Raw genomic sequence first — 19,340 nt, 5'->3', positions numbered from 1 at the left:
ACCATTCAATGTACTCATGAAGAGAACCAACAAATTTGGCATAAACATGCCCATCACTAGCACGGCATAACACATAAGAAGGGTTAAAATCGCCGGCTTTGTTGAGAGGGGTGACATTGCCCTTCTTGACATTGTTCTTCTTCTTCTCCTTGGGGCACTCTCTCCCTCCCTCACAAAGGTTTGCATGAGGGGAGGAGGTCGTTTGGTCTTGTCATTCTTCTTCTTGTTCTTGGAGTCGGGCACGTACCCAACCCCTTCCTTGGCCACACCTCCCTTTTGGTTGATCAAGAGATTGTTGAGGTTCTTCTTTCCTTGTATGCAAGTCACAAGACCTCTCTCAAGTTGCTCCTTCAACTTTGCATTTTCCTCAACAAGATGTATATGCTCACAACACGGGTTAGTAGCATTTGCATTATCAATTAAAACCATATGAGGAAAAGTTGCTTTCTCCTTAGTTAGCTTCACTTGGAGTTGATCATGAGACTCCTTGAGACTAGCGTGAATACCCTTCAAGGCCTTGTGGGCCTTGTCAAGTATATCAAACTCCTCTTTGAGTCTAGCAAGATCAACCCCGAGTTTGGCCTTCTCGAAATTTAGCACACGAGAAACAATGAGGACATGATCATAATCTTTCTTTAACTTAGCATGATCAACGTTGTGTGACTCCTCAAGAGCCAAACGAAGACCACACTCTTCCTCAAGAGCATTGGAAAGATCCGAAATCTCATCGGCATAGTCACGACTATGCCCTTCCATCTTAGAGATGGTGTCTTCATGAGCCTCGATCATGTCATTGGCTTCACCAAGATGTTCATAGAGAGCAACAAAGTGCTTCTTGGATTTTCCCTTGAGTTTGCCCATAAAGGCCTCAAACTCGTTAGCCTCCAATTAACTCCCTCAAGTTCATTAATGCTATCCGTCGGCGAAGGATGATTAATGATGGTAGTTTTGATGTTGTAGGTTACCTTGTTGGTGGCTTTAGCCATGAGGCCCTTGGCGGTGATGCTCTCATTGGGTGAGTCGAAGAGAGACACCCGTGACGTTGTTGCAATGGCAACGGAGGCCATGGCAACCGACTCATCATCTTCATCATCGTCATCATTCTCATTGTACTCTTCTTGCACAACCAAAGCCTTGGGAGGAGTCTTCTTGGTGAAGTTGTTCTTGTTGGGGAACGACTTGGCCTTGTCCTTTCGGATGAGCTTGCCACCATTGTCTTCCCTCTTCTCATACGGGCATTCCGCAACGAAATGACTCACGTTGCCGCAATTGTAGCAAGTCCTTACACGTTGCTTGCCCCTTGTGCCACTCGAGTTGTTTTTGCTAAAGTTTGGCCTCGAGTTTTTCTTGCTCCAAAATTGCCTTGAAGCAAGTGCCATGTGTTCATGATATGCAGACTTCGTATCATCGGGGTTGCTCTCCTCTTCTTCCTCTTCTTCTTCAACGGTGAGCTTGGCCTTCAATGCAAGATTAGGCCTCTTTGCCCTTTGGTAACGAAGCACCGCATTATCGGCGGTCTTGTCCAGAATGTTCATGGCCACAAACTCATCCAACACTTCGCTTGAGGTCAAAGTGTGGAAGTCCGGTCTTTGACGAATGACGGAGGACATGGCCTTGTGATAGGGCATCATTGCCTTGAGGAATTTGCGCTTGATCCAATTTTCACCCGTGTCCTTGCTCCCGTGATCTCGTAGTGAGACCGCGAGTTTGGTTACTCTCCGATAAAGCTCACGAGGTTCTTCATCTTCTTTCATTGCAAACTCATCGGCCTCATCTTGTACCACTTCATAGTTGGAGCGTTGAATGCTTGCACTTCCCCGGTAGAGAGAGACAACACAATGCCATGCATCCTTGGCCAAGGCGAAGGGACGATGATGAGGTAGGTCTTCGGGTGGAATTGCATCTTGAATGATGAAGAGAGCATTCTCGTTGAATTGATTGTGTGCGGCTTCTCGAGGAGTGAAGTTGCTTGGATCATGTGGATAGAAACCTTCTTCAATGATTCTTCAAAGGTTAGTGTTCACATGATTTAAATGACGTTTAAAGCGGTAAACCCAAGAACCAAAGTCCTCATTTTTCACAATCTTAGGAGGAGGACCAGCATGATTCAAATGAGTGGAAGGAATCGGTCCACCATAAACAAGTGGTGGTTCCACATGGGCAAAGATGTCGGTGCCATTCTTACCACTAGAAGAAGGAGCCTTTTCACTACTAGCTTCCCCCTTGTCGGGGATAGCATCCGTCACCTTGTTGGCGGGATCACCCACTTTCAACGGTGCGGTGGATAGTTTAAGCCCCTCAAGAAATTTAGTAAACATGCTCTCAACTTCGGTCGTCATGGAGGTTTTCAATGTCTCCAAGGCCACATTGAACTCCTACGAGAGACCGAGGTTCCCCCATCGCCCGTAGACGAGACCGGATTCACACCGGAGTGTTCCTCCACACCGTCTACGGTATCAACCATACTCTTTGGATGGTAAAGTCCTTAATAAAGAGACGAGGCTCTGATACCAATTGAAAGGATCGATATGGTTGACTAGAGGGGGGTGAATAGGCAACTAACAATTTTTAGCTTTTCTTTAACAATTTAAACTTTGCATCAAAGTAGGTTGTCTAGATATGCAACTAAGTGAGCAACCTATATGATGCAACAAGGATAGGAACACAAGCAAGCAAGAGATATGAAACAAATAAGCTTGCTCAAGTAAGGGCACAAGATAACCAAGAGTGGAGACGGTGGAGACGAGGATGTGTTGCCGAAGTTCCTTCCCTTTGAGAGGAAGTACGTCTCCGTTGGAGCGGTGTGGAGGCACAATGCTCCCCAAGAAGCCACTAGGGCCACCGTATTCTCCTCACGCCCTCACACAATGCGAGATGTCGTGATTCCACTATTGGTGCCCTTGAAGGTGGTGACCGAACCTTTACAAACAAGGTTGGGGCTCTCTCCACAACTTAATTGGAGGCTCCCAACAAAACCACGAAGCTTCACCATAATGGAATATGGCTCCGAGGTGACCTCAACTGTCTAGGGTGCTCAAACACCCAAGAGTAACAAAATCCACACAAGAAAGTATGGGGGAAGCAAATATCCTTTGGTGGAAGTGTAGATCTAGGTATCCTCCTTCAATCCCTAGCAAATCAACAAGTTTGGGTGGATAGAGAGAGAGATCGGGCAAGAGAGCTTGAGGTGCATTAATGGTGGAGTGAGAGGGGTCAAAGGTGAGTGTGGTAGGTGGGAGAAGCTCTCTTAAATACCAACCCTAAATATCCAGCCATTGCTGCGCTTTCAGCCCCGCAGCGGTACAACCGGTCCTTGTCCCGGTACAACCGGGACTCACGGTGTAGCTGCAGAACCCTACCAGGCGGTACAACCGGGCCACTAGGCGGTGGTACCGGTTAAGAGAATGACCGGACCAACCGCCCAGCCACCGCACAACTACCGCCTCGAAACAGAGACGAGACCGGTACTTGAGCGGTGCAAGACCGGAACAACCGCATGGCTCTGAGCTCTTGGACGGCGAAGTTCTGAGCGGAAGAACCGCTCAGACCACCGGTGGTACCGGTCAACGAGGATCGACCGGATCAACCGGGCCACCACCGCCCGAGAACCGCATCAGAATAGAGCCTTGAGCGGTACTTGAGCGGTGCATGGCCGGAACCACCGTCCTAGCCTTTGTTGAGCAAGGTGGCGGTACCACCGCCCGGAGGCAGCGGGACAACCGCTCGGTCAAAGCTGGAGAGCGTCAAGGTCCAGCGGTACAACCGCTGGGAAGAGCAGAAACAAGAGGGAAAGACAGGGGAACTCTCTCTCTCTCACACACAACTGAGGAAGACAAGGAAGGGGTGAGGAAAGTGTACGTGAACTGATTCCCCCAGAGCTTCCTAATGAGGATTCCCTCTTGATAGTACGGGTACTCTACGACCAAAGAAAATAAAAGCGTAGAGGACACGTCTTCGATCTTTTCCTTCGAGAGGCAATAGCAATCCGATGTAAGCCTAAGCATTGAGAACCTGGAACATATAGCATACGATTAGACCACAAAGGGTTGTCATCATCATCCAAAACATAAAGTAGGGAAATGCCCTTTCACTCATCATCAGCATCGGCGTCAGCGATGAGGCCATTGTCTTCAGTGTTGAAGATGGACTTGGCGACATAAGCTGAAGCTAGAGCCAGGCTTGCCACGCCTGAATCGGACTCCTCCTCCGCCTACTCAGAAGCAGACTCCTCCTATGAATCCATCTCCTTGCGAACAAACGCACGAGCCCTGCTTGATGAGCTCTTCTTGTATGATGAAGGCTTTGATGAAGACTTTGAAGAAGACTTTGAGGATTTCTTCTTCTTCTTGTCATCAGAATCATATTCCTTGCTCTTCTTCTTCTTCTTCTTCTTCTTCTTCTTCTTCTTCTTCTTCTTCTTCTTCTTGGTCTCATTGTCCCATTGAGGACATTCAGAGATGTAGTGAATAGGTTTCTTGCACTTGTCGCATGTTCTCTTCTTGTGGTCACGAGAGGAGGCTTCATCATTTCATGAGCTGGATCTTGAAGACTTTCTGAATCCTTTCTTCTTGGAGAACTTCTGGAACTTCTTCATGAGCATAGCTAGCTCCTTTCCAATGTCTTTAGGATCCCCAGACCTGCCGTCAGATTCTTCTTCAGATGAGCACACAACCTTTGCCTTCAAAGCCCGGGTTCGGCCATAGTTGGGGCCATAGATATCTCTCTTCTCAGATAACTGGAACTCATGTGTGTTGAACCTCTCAAGTATTTCAGACGAATCGAGAGTCTTGAAGTCAGGACTGCTACCTCTTGAGCATGTGTTGGTTTTCCCTTGAAGAGGAAAGGGTAATGCAGCAAAGTAGTGTAAGTATTTCCCTTAGTTTTTGAGAACCAAGGTATCAATCCAGTAGGAGACAACACACAAGTCACCTAGTACCTGCACAAACAATCAAGAACCTTGCAACCAACGTGATAAAGGGGTTGTCAATCCCTTCATGGTCACTCGCAAAAGTGAGATCTGATAAAGATAGTAAAGTAAATATTTTTTGGTATTTTTGTTGCATAGATTGGAAAGTAAAGATTGCAAAATAGTAAACGAGATGCGATGTAAATAAAAGAGACGAAATATAATAAGAAGGAGACCCAGGGGCCATAGGTTTCACTAGTGGCTTCTCTCAAGATAGCATGTATTACAGTGAGTGAACAAATTACTGCCGAGCAATTGATAGAAAAGCGCATAGTTATGAAGATATTTAAGGCAATGATCATGAATATAGGCATCACGTCTGTGTCAAGTAGACCGAAATGATTCTGCATCTACTACTATTACTCCACACATCGACCGCTATCCAGCATGCATCTAGAGTATTAAGTCCATAAGAATAGAGTAACACATTAAGCAAGATGACATGATGTAGAGGGATAAACTCAAGCAATATGATATAAACCCCACCTTTTTATCCTCGATGGCAACAATACAATACGTGCCTTGCTGCCCCTACTGTCACTGGGAAAGGACACCGCAAGATTGAACCCAAAGCTAAGCACTTCTCCCATTGCAAGAAAGATCAATCTAGTAGGCCAAACTAAACCGATAATTCAAAGAGACTTGCAAAGATATCAAATCATGCATATAAGAATTCAGAGAAGAACCAAATAATATTCATAGATAATCGAGTTCATAAATCCAAAATTCATCAGATCTCGGCAAACACACCGCAAAAGAGTATTACATCGAATAGATCTCCAAGAACATCAAGGAGAACTTTGTATTGAAGATTAAAGAGAGAGAGAAGAAGCCATCTAGCTAATAACGATGGACCTGAAGGTCTGTAGTAAACTACTCACGCTTCATCGAAGAGGCTATGGTGTTGATGTAGAAGCCCTCCGTGATCGATTTCCCATCCGGCAGATCACCGGAAAAGGCCCCAAGATGGGATCTCATGGGTACAGAAGGTTGCGGCGGTGGAAAAGTGGTTTCGTGGCTCCCCCTGATGTTTCTAGGGTATAAGAGTATATATAGGCGAAAGAAGTACGTCGGTGGAGCCACGTGGGGCCCATGAGGGCGGGGGCGCGCCTACCCCCTAGGTGCGCCCTCCTGCCTCATGGCCGCCTCACAGAGTTCCAGACTTCCACTCCAAGTCTTCTGGTTTGCTTTCAGTCCAAGAAAGATCATCGCGAAGGTTTCATTCCATTTGAATTCCGTTTGGTATTCCTTTTCTGCGAAACTCTAAAATAGGCAAAAAAAAACAGAAGCTGGCACTGGGCCTCCGGTTAATAGGTTAGTCCCAAAAATAATATAAAAGAGCATATTAAAGCCCATTAAACATCCAAAACAGATAATATAATAGCATGGAACAATTAAAAATTATAGATACGTTGGAGACGTATCAAGGACGTTCTTGAATCATCAGGGCCAGTGTGTCGAATGAGCTGTCAAGTGATCTCAGGAGCTTCTTGATGATTTCGTGCTTGGTGATCTCAGTGGCGCCAAGTGCTCGAAGCTCATTTGTGATATCAGTGAGGCGATCAAATGTCAGCTGGACATTCTCATTGTCGTTTCTCTTGAAGCGGTTGAAGAGGTTGCGAAGAACATCAATCCTTGAATCTCTCTGAGTTGAGATGCCTTCGTTGACCTTCGAGAGCCAGTCCCAGACCAGCTTCGCAGTTTCCAATGCACTCACACGGCCATACTGTCCTTTGGTCAGATGACCACAGATGATGTTCTTGGCAGTTGAATCCAGTTGAATGAACTGCTTGACATCAGCAGTGGTGACACCTTCACCGACCTTGGGAACGCTATTCTTGACGACATACCAGAGGTCGACATCAATGGCTTCAAGATGCATGCGCATCTTATTCTTCTAGTAGGGGTAATCAGTGCCATCGAAGACTGGGCATGCAGCAGAGACCTTGATTATCCCTGCAGTCGACATAGCTAAAAGTCCAGGTGGTTAAACCGAATCACACAGAACAAGGGAGCACCTTGCTCTGTTACCAATTGAAAGTGCTAGTTATTGACTAGAGGGGGGTGAATAGGTGATTTTTACGAAAGTCTTCAAAACATGAGGTCTTTGAAGACAAACAGTAGAAATGAACCTATCGATATGCAGTGGAAGGTAGACTACAGTAGACAAGCCATAGTCAAGTAAGCAATGAAGTGAAAGCACGAAGACTATCGACAGCTAGGTAGTATGGATCAGGATGGAAGACAGTATGAAGCCAAACAATTGATAGACTTCACTCACTGAAGTCAATCAGATCAGACAGGCAGACAATGACTTCATGAAGACAAACTCTAAAGTAAAGGGAAGTGAAGGATAGAACTAGTTGCTTGGTGAAGACAAGGATTTGGTAGACCAGTTCTAGTTGCTGTGACAACTGTACATCTGGTTAGGGAGGCTGATATTTAACTCAGAAGACCGCGTCTTCACCTTATTCCCCTTGAGCTAAGGACACCCAGTCCTCACCCAATCACTCTGGTAAGTCTTCAAGGTAGACTTCCAAACCTTCACAGACTTCATTCACTAGAAATCCACAATGGCTCTTGGATGCTCAGAACGCGACGCCTAACCGGCTGGAGGATTCACAGTCCTCAAGTGTAACAAGTCTTCAGGTCACGCGGACAGAAAGACTTCAGTGATGCCTAACACTCTTTGGCTCTGGATGTTTTGGGCTTTGTCCTCGCAAGGATCTCTCTCTCAAATGCTTCGGAGGTGGGTTGCTGTCAAACGACAAAAGCCGTGCACTAACCCCGAGTAGCCACCAATTTATGGTGGGCTATTTATAGCCCGAAGGCAACCTGACATGATATGTCCGAAATGACCCTGGATTACTAAGGAACCGACATGTGTCCAACAGTCGAATTTCAAACACACGCGGCAGCTTGACTTGGGCTACAAGTAAAGCTGACTCATCCAGCTCTGGATGAGATTTGCTCTCAGTGTCTTTGCTCGAAGACATAGGATTTTGGTTGAGCATCACTTCAGTCACTCTGACTTTGTTCACTTGAACCCCACTTAACAGTACAGTGGTTCCTATGACTCAACAAAGAAGAAAAGAAAACTATGAAACAACTACGTCTTCGCACTCCATAGTCTTCACATGCATGTCTTCTCGTGTCATAATCTTCACTGTGAATATCTTCACAGAGCACCATTGTCTTCAATGTCTTCACACATTTTTAGGGCCATCTCCAGTAGGTAAACCGAATCAATAAGGGACCACTACCTATGTTATCCTACAATTCTCACAAACACATTAGTCCCTCAACCAAGTTTGTCATCAGTACTCCAAAACCAACTAGGGGTGGCACTAGATGCACTTAAAATTAGTGACATCTATCGAGACACACAACATAGAAAATAAACTACTAAAGAAATGAAGTAGAGTAGAGTGAACCAGTGGTGCTCGATTGTGATAGATGATTTGTAGACCAGTTCACTCTTCTACAAAAGAGCTACGTCTGGTTGGAGGGACTTGTGATTGAACACAAGAGAAAACCTCTGTCTGTCCTGTTCTCCTTCAACCCAAAGCTTACCAAACTTTAGTTGAACTCACTCGGGGTAGATTCTTATCAACAATCTACAAACCTTTGACAGACTTCTTCATGAACCACAATTACTCTTGGTTGGTTAAGACTTTGCTTGGTGAAGACAATTACTCTTCTACACTCAAGCCATCACCTATCTGTCTAGAGAGTGTGCAACTCTTAAGAGTAATATGTACAAGTGTTCTAACTCAGATATCTACTATGATGCTCAACCACTATCTACGTTTTGGCTCTTGATTTTCCCTCACTGGATCTTACACTCAAATCTCTCGAGAGGGGTGCTAAATCAACTTCTCAGCATTTCAAGCGGAGCAGCCAACAAAAAATGTTGGAGCGTGGTGGCTATTTATAGTTGCAACCTTCCGTGGTGGGAAATGACAATTTAGGACAGAAAGCCTAACCAATGGCCATCCGGCATGTTTCTAATGGTCAAATTTCAAGCACAACAGTAACATTACTTGAGGAACAATTAATATTAACTCATTGGTCCAAAAGTTATCCGTCACAGCTCAAAGGAAGATCGTCTCTGGCTGACAAGTAAAATTTTGGTGGACGAAGAGATTTCTCATAGTCTTGCATAGGTTTCAGCTAAGCAACACAACAGACTTAAGCTTCGAGAACCCATACCCCTCTCAATAGTATAGAGGTCCTATGACTCAAAAGAGAGAAAACGAACAATGAAACGAATCCTACATCTTCGTGTCGCCTTCAATCTTCTCGACTATAATCATTCGTCTTTGTACACACAGAATAAAATTTGCTTCGCATCCGCAATAATTTTAAGATGTCAACTCTTTCACACAATCTTCTTGGTATACTCTCTTCTCGAAATGTATCTCTTTCTTGTGTGCAATAGAAATGTTCCTCGGTGAAGTTAAACTTCAGGGAAGAATATAGCATTCTTCTAAGTACTCTAGAGATTATTTCTCTCTGTGTGTACAAGCAAACAAACCAATCCCTTACTGTTTGTGTCAACAATCTCCAAAACAGAAAGGGGCAAGGAATTGCACCAATATGTTCCCCACCTAGTTCTCATCATCGCTGACCACCACCACACCCGACACACGTGGAAGCTTCCCTCCTGCACGTCGTGCGAGTGGGTGAGCGGCGCACACAAGCAGCCCAACGGCTCCCTCAAAGGCGGGCGCGCTTGCTCACAGCGGTCGAGCTGCGGAGGCGGTGCTCCTCCGCGTCGCTGCCATGACCTTTGTGGATCCGCCGCTCCTTCTAGGGTCTCCAGGGTCGCACCTAAATGATTCAGCCATGGATCTACTAGAGATGTCAACCATGGAGGCGGAGAAAGGGAGGAATCGCTTGTCCGAGTTGTTCGATTCGTGGCGAAGGAGTGATCCGGGGGCTAACCCTAAATCGGGTGCAGAACCAATGATATAGCGGTGGAGGGGGTGGATTTAGAGCAGCCCATGGAATTTTATCCATGCCAAGCCGATATGTGGTTTCAGTCCGAGCAATAAAATGGCCCGGAACCGCATATTAGCCGTAATTTTGCGGGTCGGGAGCATTTTGCATGATCTAGAGACACATTCACTCCATTAGCAGACTTCCGCTCACCAGCAGCTCCGCGGCGGCCGGCGGGGACTTCTACCTAGTTTAGCTTCATTTGGGAGCCTGGTTTCTCCATGTAATTCTTAGTTTTCAGCTAGTGTCCCAGCGTTTACTTTTTATTTGAAGACAACTTGTACATTCAAATTCGTTCGATGTATTAAATGTTTAGTTTGGTGATAGAACTTTAAAAATATCACCATGAGTCATAGAACTTGCTCTGAATGTTTAGTTTGGGGCTAGAACTTTAAAAATACGGCTTTGTCGTCAACCAACTTGTATTGTCGTGCAAATATGTTCACTTTATCTGTATCTAGATGTATCCTACGCATATGCCAGCGTGCTATGGCCCACTCTCAATGGTCGAAACAGCACGGGGCGACATGCTCGTTTAGAAAAAACACTAATGCTTTGTATTTAATGCGCATAAGCCCCTCATCAGCACGTGTGGGTCCCGCTTGACAACATGCTAGATGAATAAATATCTCCTTGACATATGGGTTCTATTTGTCGCAAGTGGTGGTGTGAGTGAAATGAGAAATAAAAAGGACATACGGGGCTCGCACTCATGACGACATGCACACACATGTCGTATGCCAAACACTACACCAAGAATGTCTTTGAAGAAAATCTTATTTGGGGGTTCTCGCCGGCGCGTGGCCGGAGGTGGAGAAGATGGCGGAGCGACGCCCTGGCGGCTCCTCCCGATGGAGGCGGTGCACGAGGTGGCGCCCACTACGGTGGGGCCGATGACGACGGTGTGGGACAGAATCATGGTCAGACAGTCTGCTTTTGACCGGATAGGCGGTAGGGCAGTTGGGATTTCAAATCCTCAGGCAGGACAAGTTGGCGGGGAGGAAGATTCTGGAGTTGGGCGGGAGGGGCACCACAATTGGTGGATCGACAAGTGGACGGGTCGCCAGCTGCGCAGGTGATCCTGGCCGTGACTGGCCGACAGGATGGGTCAGTGGGGCCGGTCCTCACTACGGACACGCCCCATCCTCTGCTCGTTGTGGAGTCAGGGGGGACAGGAAGGATGGCGACAAATGCTGAGGAGGTAGGGACAGATTCTCAGCCCCACCCAGGAAGGAACGTGGGCGGCTACTCAGTTTGGAACGATGCAGCGCGTGTGGATAAGGACAGGGATGGATCTCGAGACACCCAGGAGGGACATATGGCCGCCCCAGGTCAGGACAAGAGCAGGCGGTGTGATGTGGTGGAAGGGCCAGAGCTTGGGCCGCACGCCACCAATGATGGGTCGACTTCGAGGTTGGGCACGAGGACTTTGATGGTGATTGAGGAGAGTGCGAGGCGGGACCCTCCAGAGGGGAATCAAGCTAATTTGGTGGGGATTGGTGAGCCAATTGGGGACCCGTTGGAAGCTGCACTGGATGTGAACCATGCATGCAACGACGACGTGCACGTACCACAGCCTGAGCCAGCGGGCACTGGGGAGGTTGGTGTGCTCGCATTGTGTGGTGCTGGGGAGGATACTATGGGCATGACAACACAGGAGGCCATGGCATACAACAAGCTGAAGAGCTTCTGCTCAAATATAATCAAGAATTTGGCCCCACCTCTTCTCAAGGAGGTCCAAGCGGCCACGTTAAGGCCAGAGGCGATACCGTTCACTCCGAAGCGTGTGACTAGGGCGAACAAGAAGGGCGCCTCCTCAAGCAGTGCTAAGGGAAACCCAGCAGAAAATGTGCTTCTTCACGCTATGGGGATTGCGCCTGAAGAGATTGTGGCTGATGATGGCATGGTCAGAGAGCTCCAAGCTCTCTTCGACTCACCTCTAAGGGAGCAGCATGTCCGTATCATCGCTGGCCTATTTGGTAAGGTCGTGCCGGAGCCACATATGATGGAAGGAGATAATGTGGTGATGCTGAGCGCGTAGTGAGAGGCTGTGTGCGGGTAGTGGAGTTCTCGTATCCCTTATGGATATACAACCACAAGTGCTATGTTCGAATGTCTGGGGTCTCAACAACCCGGCCAAGAGGAAGGCGGTTAGGGAGTTTGTTAGCTCGGTTAGGGTGAACTTGGGGTGCTTCCAAGAGACCAAGCTGGATGTACTGGATCAATTTTTAGTTATGCAATGTCTTGGGCCATCGTTTGATGGTCATGTGTATTTGCCGGCCGTGGAGACTAGGGGAGGTATTTTGTTGGCTTGGGATAGTACGGTGCTCATGGTGGATAGCTTCGCGCTAGACACCTATTTTCTCACGGGCATGGTGCATACTAAGGTGGGAGATCCATGGTGGATCTCGGTGGTGTATGGTCCGCAAGAGGTGGAGGCCAAATGCTAATTCTTGGAGGAGTTGAGAAGAAGACGCATGACTTGTCATGGACCGTGGATGATCTTGGGTGATTTTAATATGATCTTGAGCGCTGCCGATAAAAGCAACACTAATGTTAATAGAAGGGTGATGGGGATGTTTAGGGACTTTGTGGACGGCCACGAGTTGAAGGAAATGTACATGCACGGCAGGAGGTACACTTGGTCAAATGAGAGGGACTCCCCCACTTTGACCAAGATTGACCGCGTCCTTACTACAGCGGAGTGGGAGCTTGATAACAATGATTACCTGCTACAAGCGTTGTCAACTGGTGTGTCTGACCTCGCACCCCTACTCCTCACTACCAGTGCGGGTTTCTGTGCTAAGAAGAGATTTTGGTTCGAGATGTTTTGGACAAAGCTGGATGGTTTCGATGAAGCGGTCAAGGAAGCGTGGGTTTGCGACCCTGAGATTGTTGATCCCTATAAGAGGTTGGATGCGCTATTGCGTAACGCGGCCGTGTATCTCCAAGCATGGGGGCAGAGGAGGATGGGCAACGTAAAGGTACTTATGCGAGTGGCTACATGGGTCATCCATAGACTGGATATTGCCCAGGAGATGCGACCTCTTGACAGACAGGAGGTTTGGCTCAGGAAAACACTCAAGCATACTTTATTGGGGCTGGCTGCTATGTAACGTACGATTGATCGTCAGAGATCAAGGATGAAATGGTTGAAGGAAGGTGACGCTAATACCAAACTTTTCCAAGCGGTCGCGAATGGGCGCAGATCTAAAAACTTCATCCCACACATTAAGAGTGATGGGGTGGTCATTACGGAGCAAAAGCAGAAGGAGGATCTCTTTGGCCGGGTGTATGAGAATCTCATCGGCAGGGATAGTGCACGGGAGTTCTCTCTGGACTTGCAGTACCTAGGCATGCAACAGTATGATTTGTCGGAGCTTGAGGATATGATTACTGAGGATGAAGTGTGGAAGGTGATTAAAGAAATGCCCCCGGACCGCGCCCCTGGCCCGGATGGGTTTATTGTAGCTTTTTACCAGAGAGCATGGGCTACCATCAAGGGAGACATCATGGCGGCTATCATGAAGTTCTATGTTGGAGATGGCAGAGGGATGGCAAAATTGAATAAGGCTCACATCGTGCTCATCCCCAAGAGGTCCGACGCTGAGGAGGTTGGGGACTTCAGGCCAATTAGTCTGACACATAGTGTGCCAAAGTTGATTGCCAAAGTCCTTGCGAATCGCCTCAGGAAGCGCATGCCAACGATTGTGGAGGCAAACCAGTCGGCCTTCATCAAGGGCCGACACCTTCATGATAATTGCATGTTGGTCAGGCAGGTGGCCAGGAAGATATATGCTAGGAAGAAACCAGGAGTGTTTCTAAAGCTGGATATATCTCGGGCTTTTGACTCGCTTTCATGGCCCTTCCTTTTCGAGGTTATGGCAGCGAAGGGTTTTGGGGTGAGATGGAGATCCTGGATGGCTATACTTCTTAGAACGGCTAGCACTAAGGTGATCGTAAATGCGGTTCAGGGAAAAAGCATTGCACTGGCGTGCGGTCTGCGGCAAGGGGATCCCGTCTCCCCTCTTCTTTTCATATTGGCTATGGATGCGCTCACGGCTATTGTCAGGAAAGCCCTGGAGTTGGGAGTGATTACTGATATGGTGGGGATTGCGGCTGTCCAGAGGATCTCGATCTACGCCGACGATGTGGCTTTGTTCATCAAGCCGACTACCCAGGAGCTAAGTTTTGTTAGAGCTGCACTTGATGCTTTTGGAGTGGCTTCGGGACTGCACGTTAACTACAGGAAGTCATCTGTGGTGGTGATCCGAGGGGAGGAGGAGGATAAGGCAAGGGTAGCTGCCCTGCTGCAGTGCACAATAGCAGAGTTCCCGTGCAAATACCTAGGCCTGCAGTTGGCAGTCAAGTGCCTCACCAAAGCAGATTGGCAGCCCTTGCTGGATCAAGTTAGGCATCTCGTCCCGGCTTGGCAGAGGGGATTGATTCAACGCCTGGGCAGACTCATCTTAGTGCAATCAGTCATTTCGGCTAGGCCGATACATCATCTCATGATTGCGGACGCTCCTGCCTGGGTGTTGGAGGAGATTAACAAGTGGATGCGATCTTTCTTCTAGGCTGGTAAGGACAAGGTGAATGGTGGGCAGTGCCTAGTCGCTTGGGATAATATCTGCAGACCCAAGTGTAATGGAGGGCTTGGAATCAAAAACCTGAAGTTACAATCTTTGGCGCCGAGAGCTCGTTGGGAGTGGCTTCGAAGGACCGAGCCTTCTAGGCCGTGGCAAGGGCTACCAATGATGGATGACCATGATGCGAGAGAAGTGTTTGACAGCCTGGTGCGGATTGAGGTTGGTTCAGGCGAGAAGATCTTGTTCTGGAAAGACCGGTGGATGAATGGAATGGCGGTCATAGACATCGCACCCCTGATCCTTGACACGGTGCAGCCAAGAACTATTAAGTCCAGAACGGTGCAGGAGGGCTTGACGGATGGTAGATGGGTTCTGGACTGTCAACCCGAGGCCTCTTTCATGGCTCAACTCCAGTGCATGCATTTATGTCAGGCGGTGGCCTCGGTGGCTAGGAACCCGGATGTGCCTGACAGTTTTGCTTGGTCTTGCTCCACCACGGGTGCCTATTCGGCGAAGGCGATCTATAGTAGCCTTTGCTCTGACCTGCCACGACCACCTTTGGCTAGTGGCATTTGGAGGAGCTGGGCGCCTCTGAAGTGTAAGATTTTCGCGTGGCTGGCCATGCAGTACATGATTTGGACTTCGGACCGGAGAGCACGACACGGCCTGCAGGACGAGCCTTCCCCGTGCTTTTTCTGCCTGCGGGATCAGGATGACACTGATCACATCCTATCCAGCTGTACGTATGCCAAGGAGGTCTGGTGCACACTTTGGGACACACTTCATATCAACATCGGAGATCGGGAGGCAGGGGAACCCACCTTTCACTGGTGAATGAGAATCAGGGTCAGCTTCCAGAAGGCGGAGAAGAGGGGTTTCGATACTTTGTTTATTGGGACCATCTGGACTTTGTGGAAGCAACGGAACGCAAGGGTTTTTAACAGAGTTAACCAACAAATGCGACCTAGGGAGGCAGCGAGGTGGATTCTAGATGAGTTGGCAGAGTGGAAACTTGCGGCGGGAGGTGTAGGAGGTTTACAACGTTTCGTGAGAATAGCCTAGTTTTTTCTATGTTTGGTGTTGGAGTGGGTGTGTGGATACCTGAATGTTCGCATTTGGGTGTCACTTCTTGTAAATGTCTTTGCTCCCTTCTATAAAAATATGGTATGCCATTGGCGTACTCTCGAAAAAAAAAATCTTATTTTACTTTATAGTGAAAGCAGGGTTTAGGTGATATTTTCACATCAATATCAATGGTCTCCATCATTTTTTCTTCTTCAGTTTTAGCAGATATTTACACGCAAAAAGATGCAATGGGGAGAGACTCGAACTCGCAAGCTGGGGTCACCTAGCGGATGTGCAGTACTAACCGTTGGAACGTGCCCAAGCTTTGTTCTTTTCTAGTTTCAATTTTATATATTTTAGTGCCAATTTTTTTGAATTCAAAATCCATTTGAATAAATTTTGGGAAGAAAAATCCGCTCATCCTCGAGTAGTCACCGTTGCCAAAACATATAAAATTATGTGCTTCTCCTTAGACACATGAACAAGTATTAATTTCGAAATGGCAAATAAAATTGCCCACCCTCGATTTGGTCAAAAATTCTTTCAGACAAAATAACAAATTTTTAATTTAAATAATTTTAAATTTAAAAATCTAGATAAAAGAAAATATAGTGCATGAATATATCATTTCTATCCTGATGGTTAGTCCATTAATTACCTGGCAATTGGCCAAGGTTTGAATCTTGTGTAGGTTATATTTTTGCAAAAAACATATTTGGTACAAAAATGATCAAAATGTTTGTGCCTCATGATTTGAACTCTAGACCTAGAGGTGTGAAGAAAACTGACCTATCGCAGCAGTACAAAACTGGATTTTAATTTTAAGTGATCCAAGTCCATTTTGACATAGGAATTCAAACCAACCAAAGTTTTCTTGTGCGGAATGAAAAAACCCACGCACCCTCTAAATTCATTCAGATAACTCTATATTATAGCAAGCTTATTGCTAACATAGTCATTGTCTTTGTATATGGTTGAATTTATGGTTGTCCCAGCCACAAAAAAGAATTTATTTGTCATGTTGAACAATATAACAATTAACAACATATAGTTCTAGACAGAAAAAATGTCCATTGTGGTGGTTAGCACGGGCGACGAGAGCGAAGAGGTTTTTGGTGAGGGTAGTGAGGGTAGGAAAGAAGAGGTTCCTGGTTCCAATCCTCGCGGCGCAGTTAATTCTAGATCTTCAAATATTTCTCGCATCCACTGGCAAGTGGGTCCCACACAGGTAGAAAGAGTAGGCCGACTGTCAAGTGGGGCCACAGACTTAATTACCAGTATTTATTATGTGTGAATGATTTATACAGACATAATTATAAATAAGGTAAGGGTTGTTCCTGCAAAAATGGTGTAACGTCCCTGCAAGGGATGGATACGCCTGCGTACATGTGACCGTATTTGCACGAGAACATAAGTAATCATAAATTCGTAACTTTAAAATTCTAACAACAAACTGAACATAAAAAATATGTTCTATGAATCGTGATAATATCTCCAAATAATAATCGGTGGACACAAACCAAAAACCACGACACATGCACAGTGCACAGCCATAAAGTGGAGTATTTCCGGTACAAGATTTCACAATATATAGATAACTCATAGGGCAGGAAGACCAGCATCTTTCTCATGGTTTCACCGGTCGTCCGTTGTTCGAGGAGGAAGCTGGCGGCACGCCAGGGATCAACGGCGGGAGGAAGGGCACCGGCGGTAGGATGGACGGCGGCGGTGGCGGCGGAGGCGGTGGGTGAAGGAACGGCAACGGCAGCACCGGCGGTATGAGCGAAGCTGGCGGCGGCTGCGGGACGAGCGGCGGCAGGATGGACGGCGGAGATGGCGCGGGGAACACCGGCGGGATGAGCGACGGCGGCGCTGGCGTGATCGGGTTCGGCGGGATGGGCACGCCCCCGATGTTCGGCGGCTCCGGCACGAGCGGAATCGGCGGGAAAAACAGGCCCTTCTCGCTGCAGACGGCCCCGTCGTGGCACCGGACGGCTGTCGCCCCGCCTGGAATCGACGACACGGTACAAGAATCGTGTCCAGATGTTAGTACTTTCGCCCGGCCGGCCGGCAACACAAGCTAGCTGATGACTCTTTGCAGCATGATCTACGTGGTACATAGCGCACCTGAGGAAGCAGCATCCGTGGCCGCTCCGCCAGAGCGGACGGAGCCTACGACGGGGACGGCTGCAGGCGCGTGCCTCCGGCCATGGCGGGCGGCGAGGTGGCCGTGGAATGAAGAGAACGCCACCAGTAGCAGGAGCAGGTGCGAGCCGCGCATTCTCGAGAGATGATGGAAGCGGCTCTGATTTGAACGTCGTCTGCTTAACTTGGTACTCGTATTTATGAAAGGACAGGAGGTTGAGAAGGAGAGGGTCGGGACGTCTCGGGGGTGGGCTCTGCCGCCGCCGCTTCGTTGTCAGAGACGAGACGGCATGCATGCATGTGCCGTCGGCCGTCCCCGTCCCTTGGGTTTTTTTTTTGGTTTGTCATGACGCTTCACGGGCGGCGTTACGACGAGAGCTGGGTGGCAAAATTCTTCGAGAAGATAACGTTTCTGTACACGGGTTTTTGTGTGGTTCCTTGCTGCTTGACATGACCACATATTTATATTTGTCTGAATCGCCATTCAACTCTTTTTTCCTTGTCGACATGTCCCGCGTCTGGAAATGAGCGTACCAAACGATAGGTGGACATACACAAGTTCTCATCCAAAGTGTTGGCCTGTCGTACTGCTCCTCCACATGCAATCCCAACAAGCGAGGGTTCATTCAATCAAGTTCACTCCCGCTGTCTTTCAAAAAAAATTAAAAATCAAACAAGTTCATGGGTCGGTACTTTGATTTGACTGCAAAATGGATACTTTCTCTTTTGGCCGGGTTGCCAAGACAATGATCCAGAAGAGAGAGGGGGGCACATGAAGCAACTAAGTGTCCGTTTTTTTGGGCGGCTTAAATAATAAGTTGCTTCTATCCAGATTAAAAAAACAAGTCGCTTCGTAAATTTGGCGAGGCTTCTAATGAATGAGAGAGTCGGCTTATGAAAAAAGTTGAAGAAGAGGTGGCATATTTTTTTCAGCCGCCAAAAAGACTGACCCTAAATCGAGGGGTCATTGTATAAAACCATTGCAAAGAAAGCCTTGGCTCAGTGGTTGGGCATGCGGTTGTGCAGCCTAACGACCCGAGTTCAATTTCTAGAATTGACGGGTGATGCACAGAGGTTTCCCCCCCATTTATTGAGGATCAAGTTTGGTGTGTGGTGGAACCACTCATCAAAAATATCTTGATACTCATTTAAAAAATTCTGAGGACCATGTTTATCTTGGTGCTCATACTAAAATGGTCGTATGCATCCCTAGTTGGTGCAGAGACCGGGGAAGTGAAATTCTCCCCCATTTTAATAAGAGACTAGCCGGCTGGCTCAACAAAGGTCCCAGCCCCCGCGTCGTCCCCGCTAGGGCAGCTCGGGCGGCTCCCTACCCAGCCGCCGGGGCGCATACTCCTTCCTCCCCACCCTCCGCCGCCGTTGGGGGACGTCGCCGGTCTAAGCCCGGAGGCCGACAGCGGTGGCGGAGGACATCACCTATCTCCCGTGGATCTGGGGTTGTGCGGATCCCCGAATCATGTGGAGGCGCCTCAGATCCGATCGGCAACGGTGATGGCTGTGGCGCGGCGGCGTCGGAGGCGGCGCGGGCTGCGGGCGCAGCGACCAGCCCTGTT

General features: G+C 47.9%; 1 protein-coding gene across 1 annotated transcript in view; it reads right to left on the bottom strand.

Annotated features, from left to right (window-relative positions):
* Positions 1-17,032: 17,032 nt before the first annotated feature.
* The window catches only part of LOC119299461 (vegetative cell wall protein gp1-like), a 2,569-nt gene continuing 261 nt past the window's right edge, over positions 17,033-19,340 (bottom strand). The window contains exons 2-3 of the mRNA XM_037576689.1: positions 17,749-18,032; positions 17,033-17,628 (exon numbers count right to left, since the gene is read on the bottom strand). Of these exons, the coding sequence (XP_037432586.1) occupies positions 17,249-17,628; positions 17,749-18,032 (664 nt within the window). The 3' untranslated portion in view covers positions 17,033-17,248. The remainder of the gene's footprint in view (positions 17,629-17,748; positions 18,033-19,340) is intronic.

This window comes from Triticum dicoccoides, chromosome 5A (genome assembly GCF_002162155.2).
Source record: "Triticum dicoccoides isolate Atlit2015 ecotype Zavitan chromosome 5A, WEW_v2.0, whole genome shotgun sequence".
Lineage (NCBI taxonomy): Eukaryota > Viridiplantae > Streptophyta > Magnoliopsida > Poales > Poaceae > Triticum > Triticum dicoccoides.
Note: the sequence above shows the minus strand (reverse complement) of the source record. Positions and strands in the feature narration are given on the sequence as shown.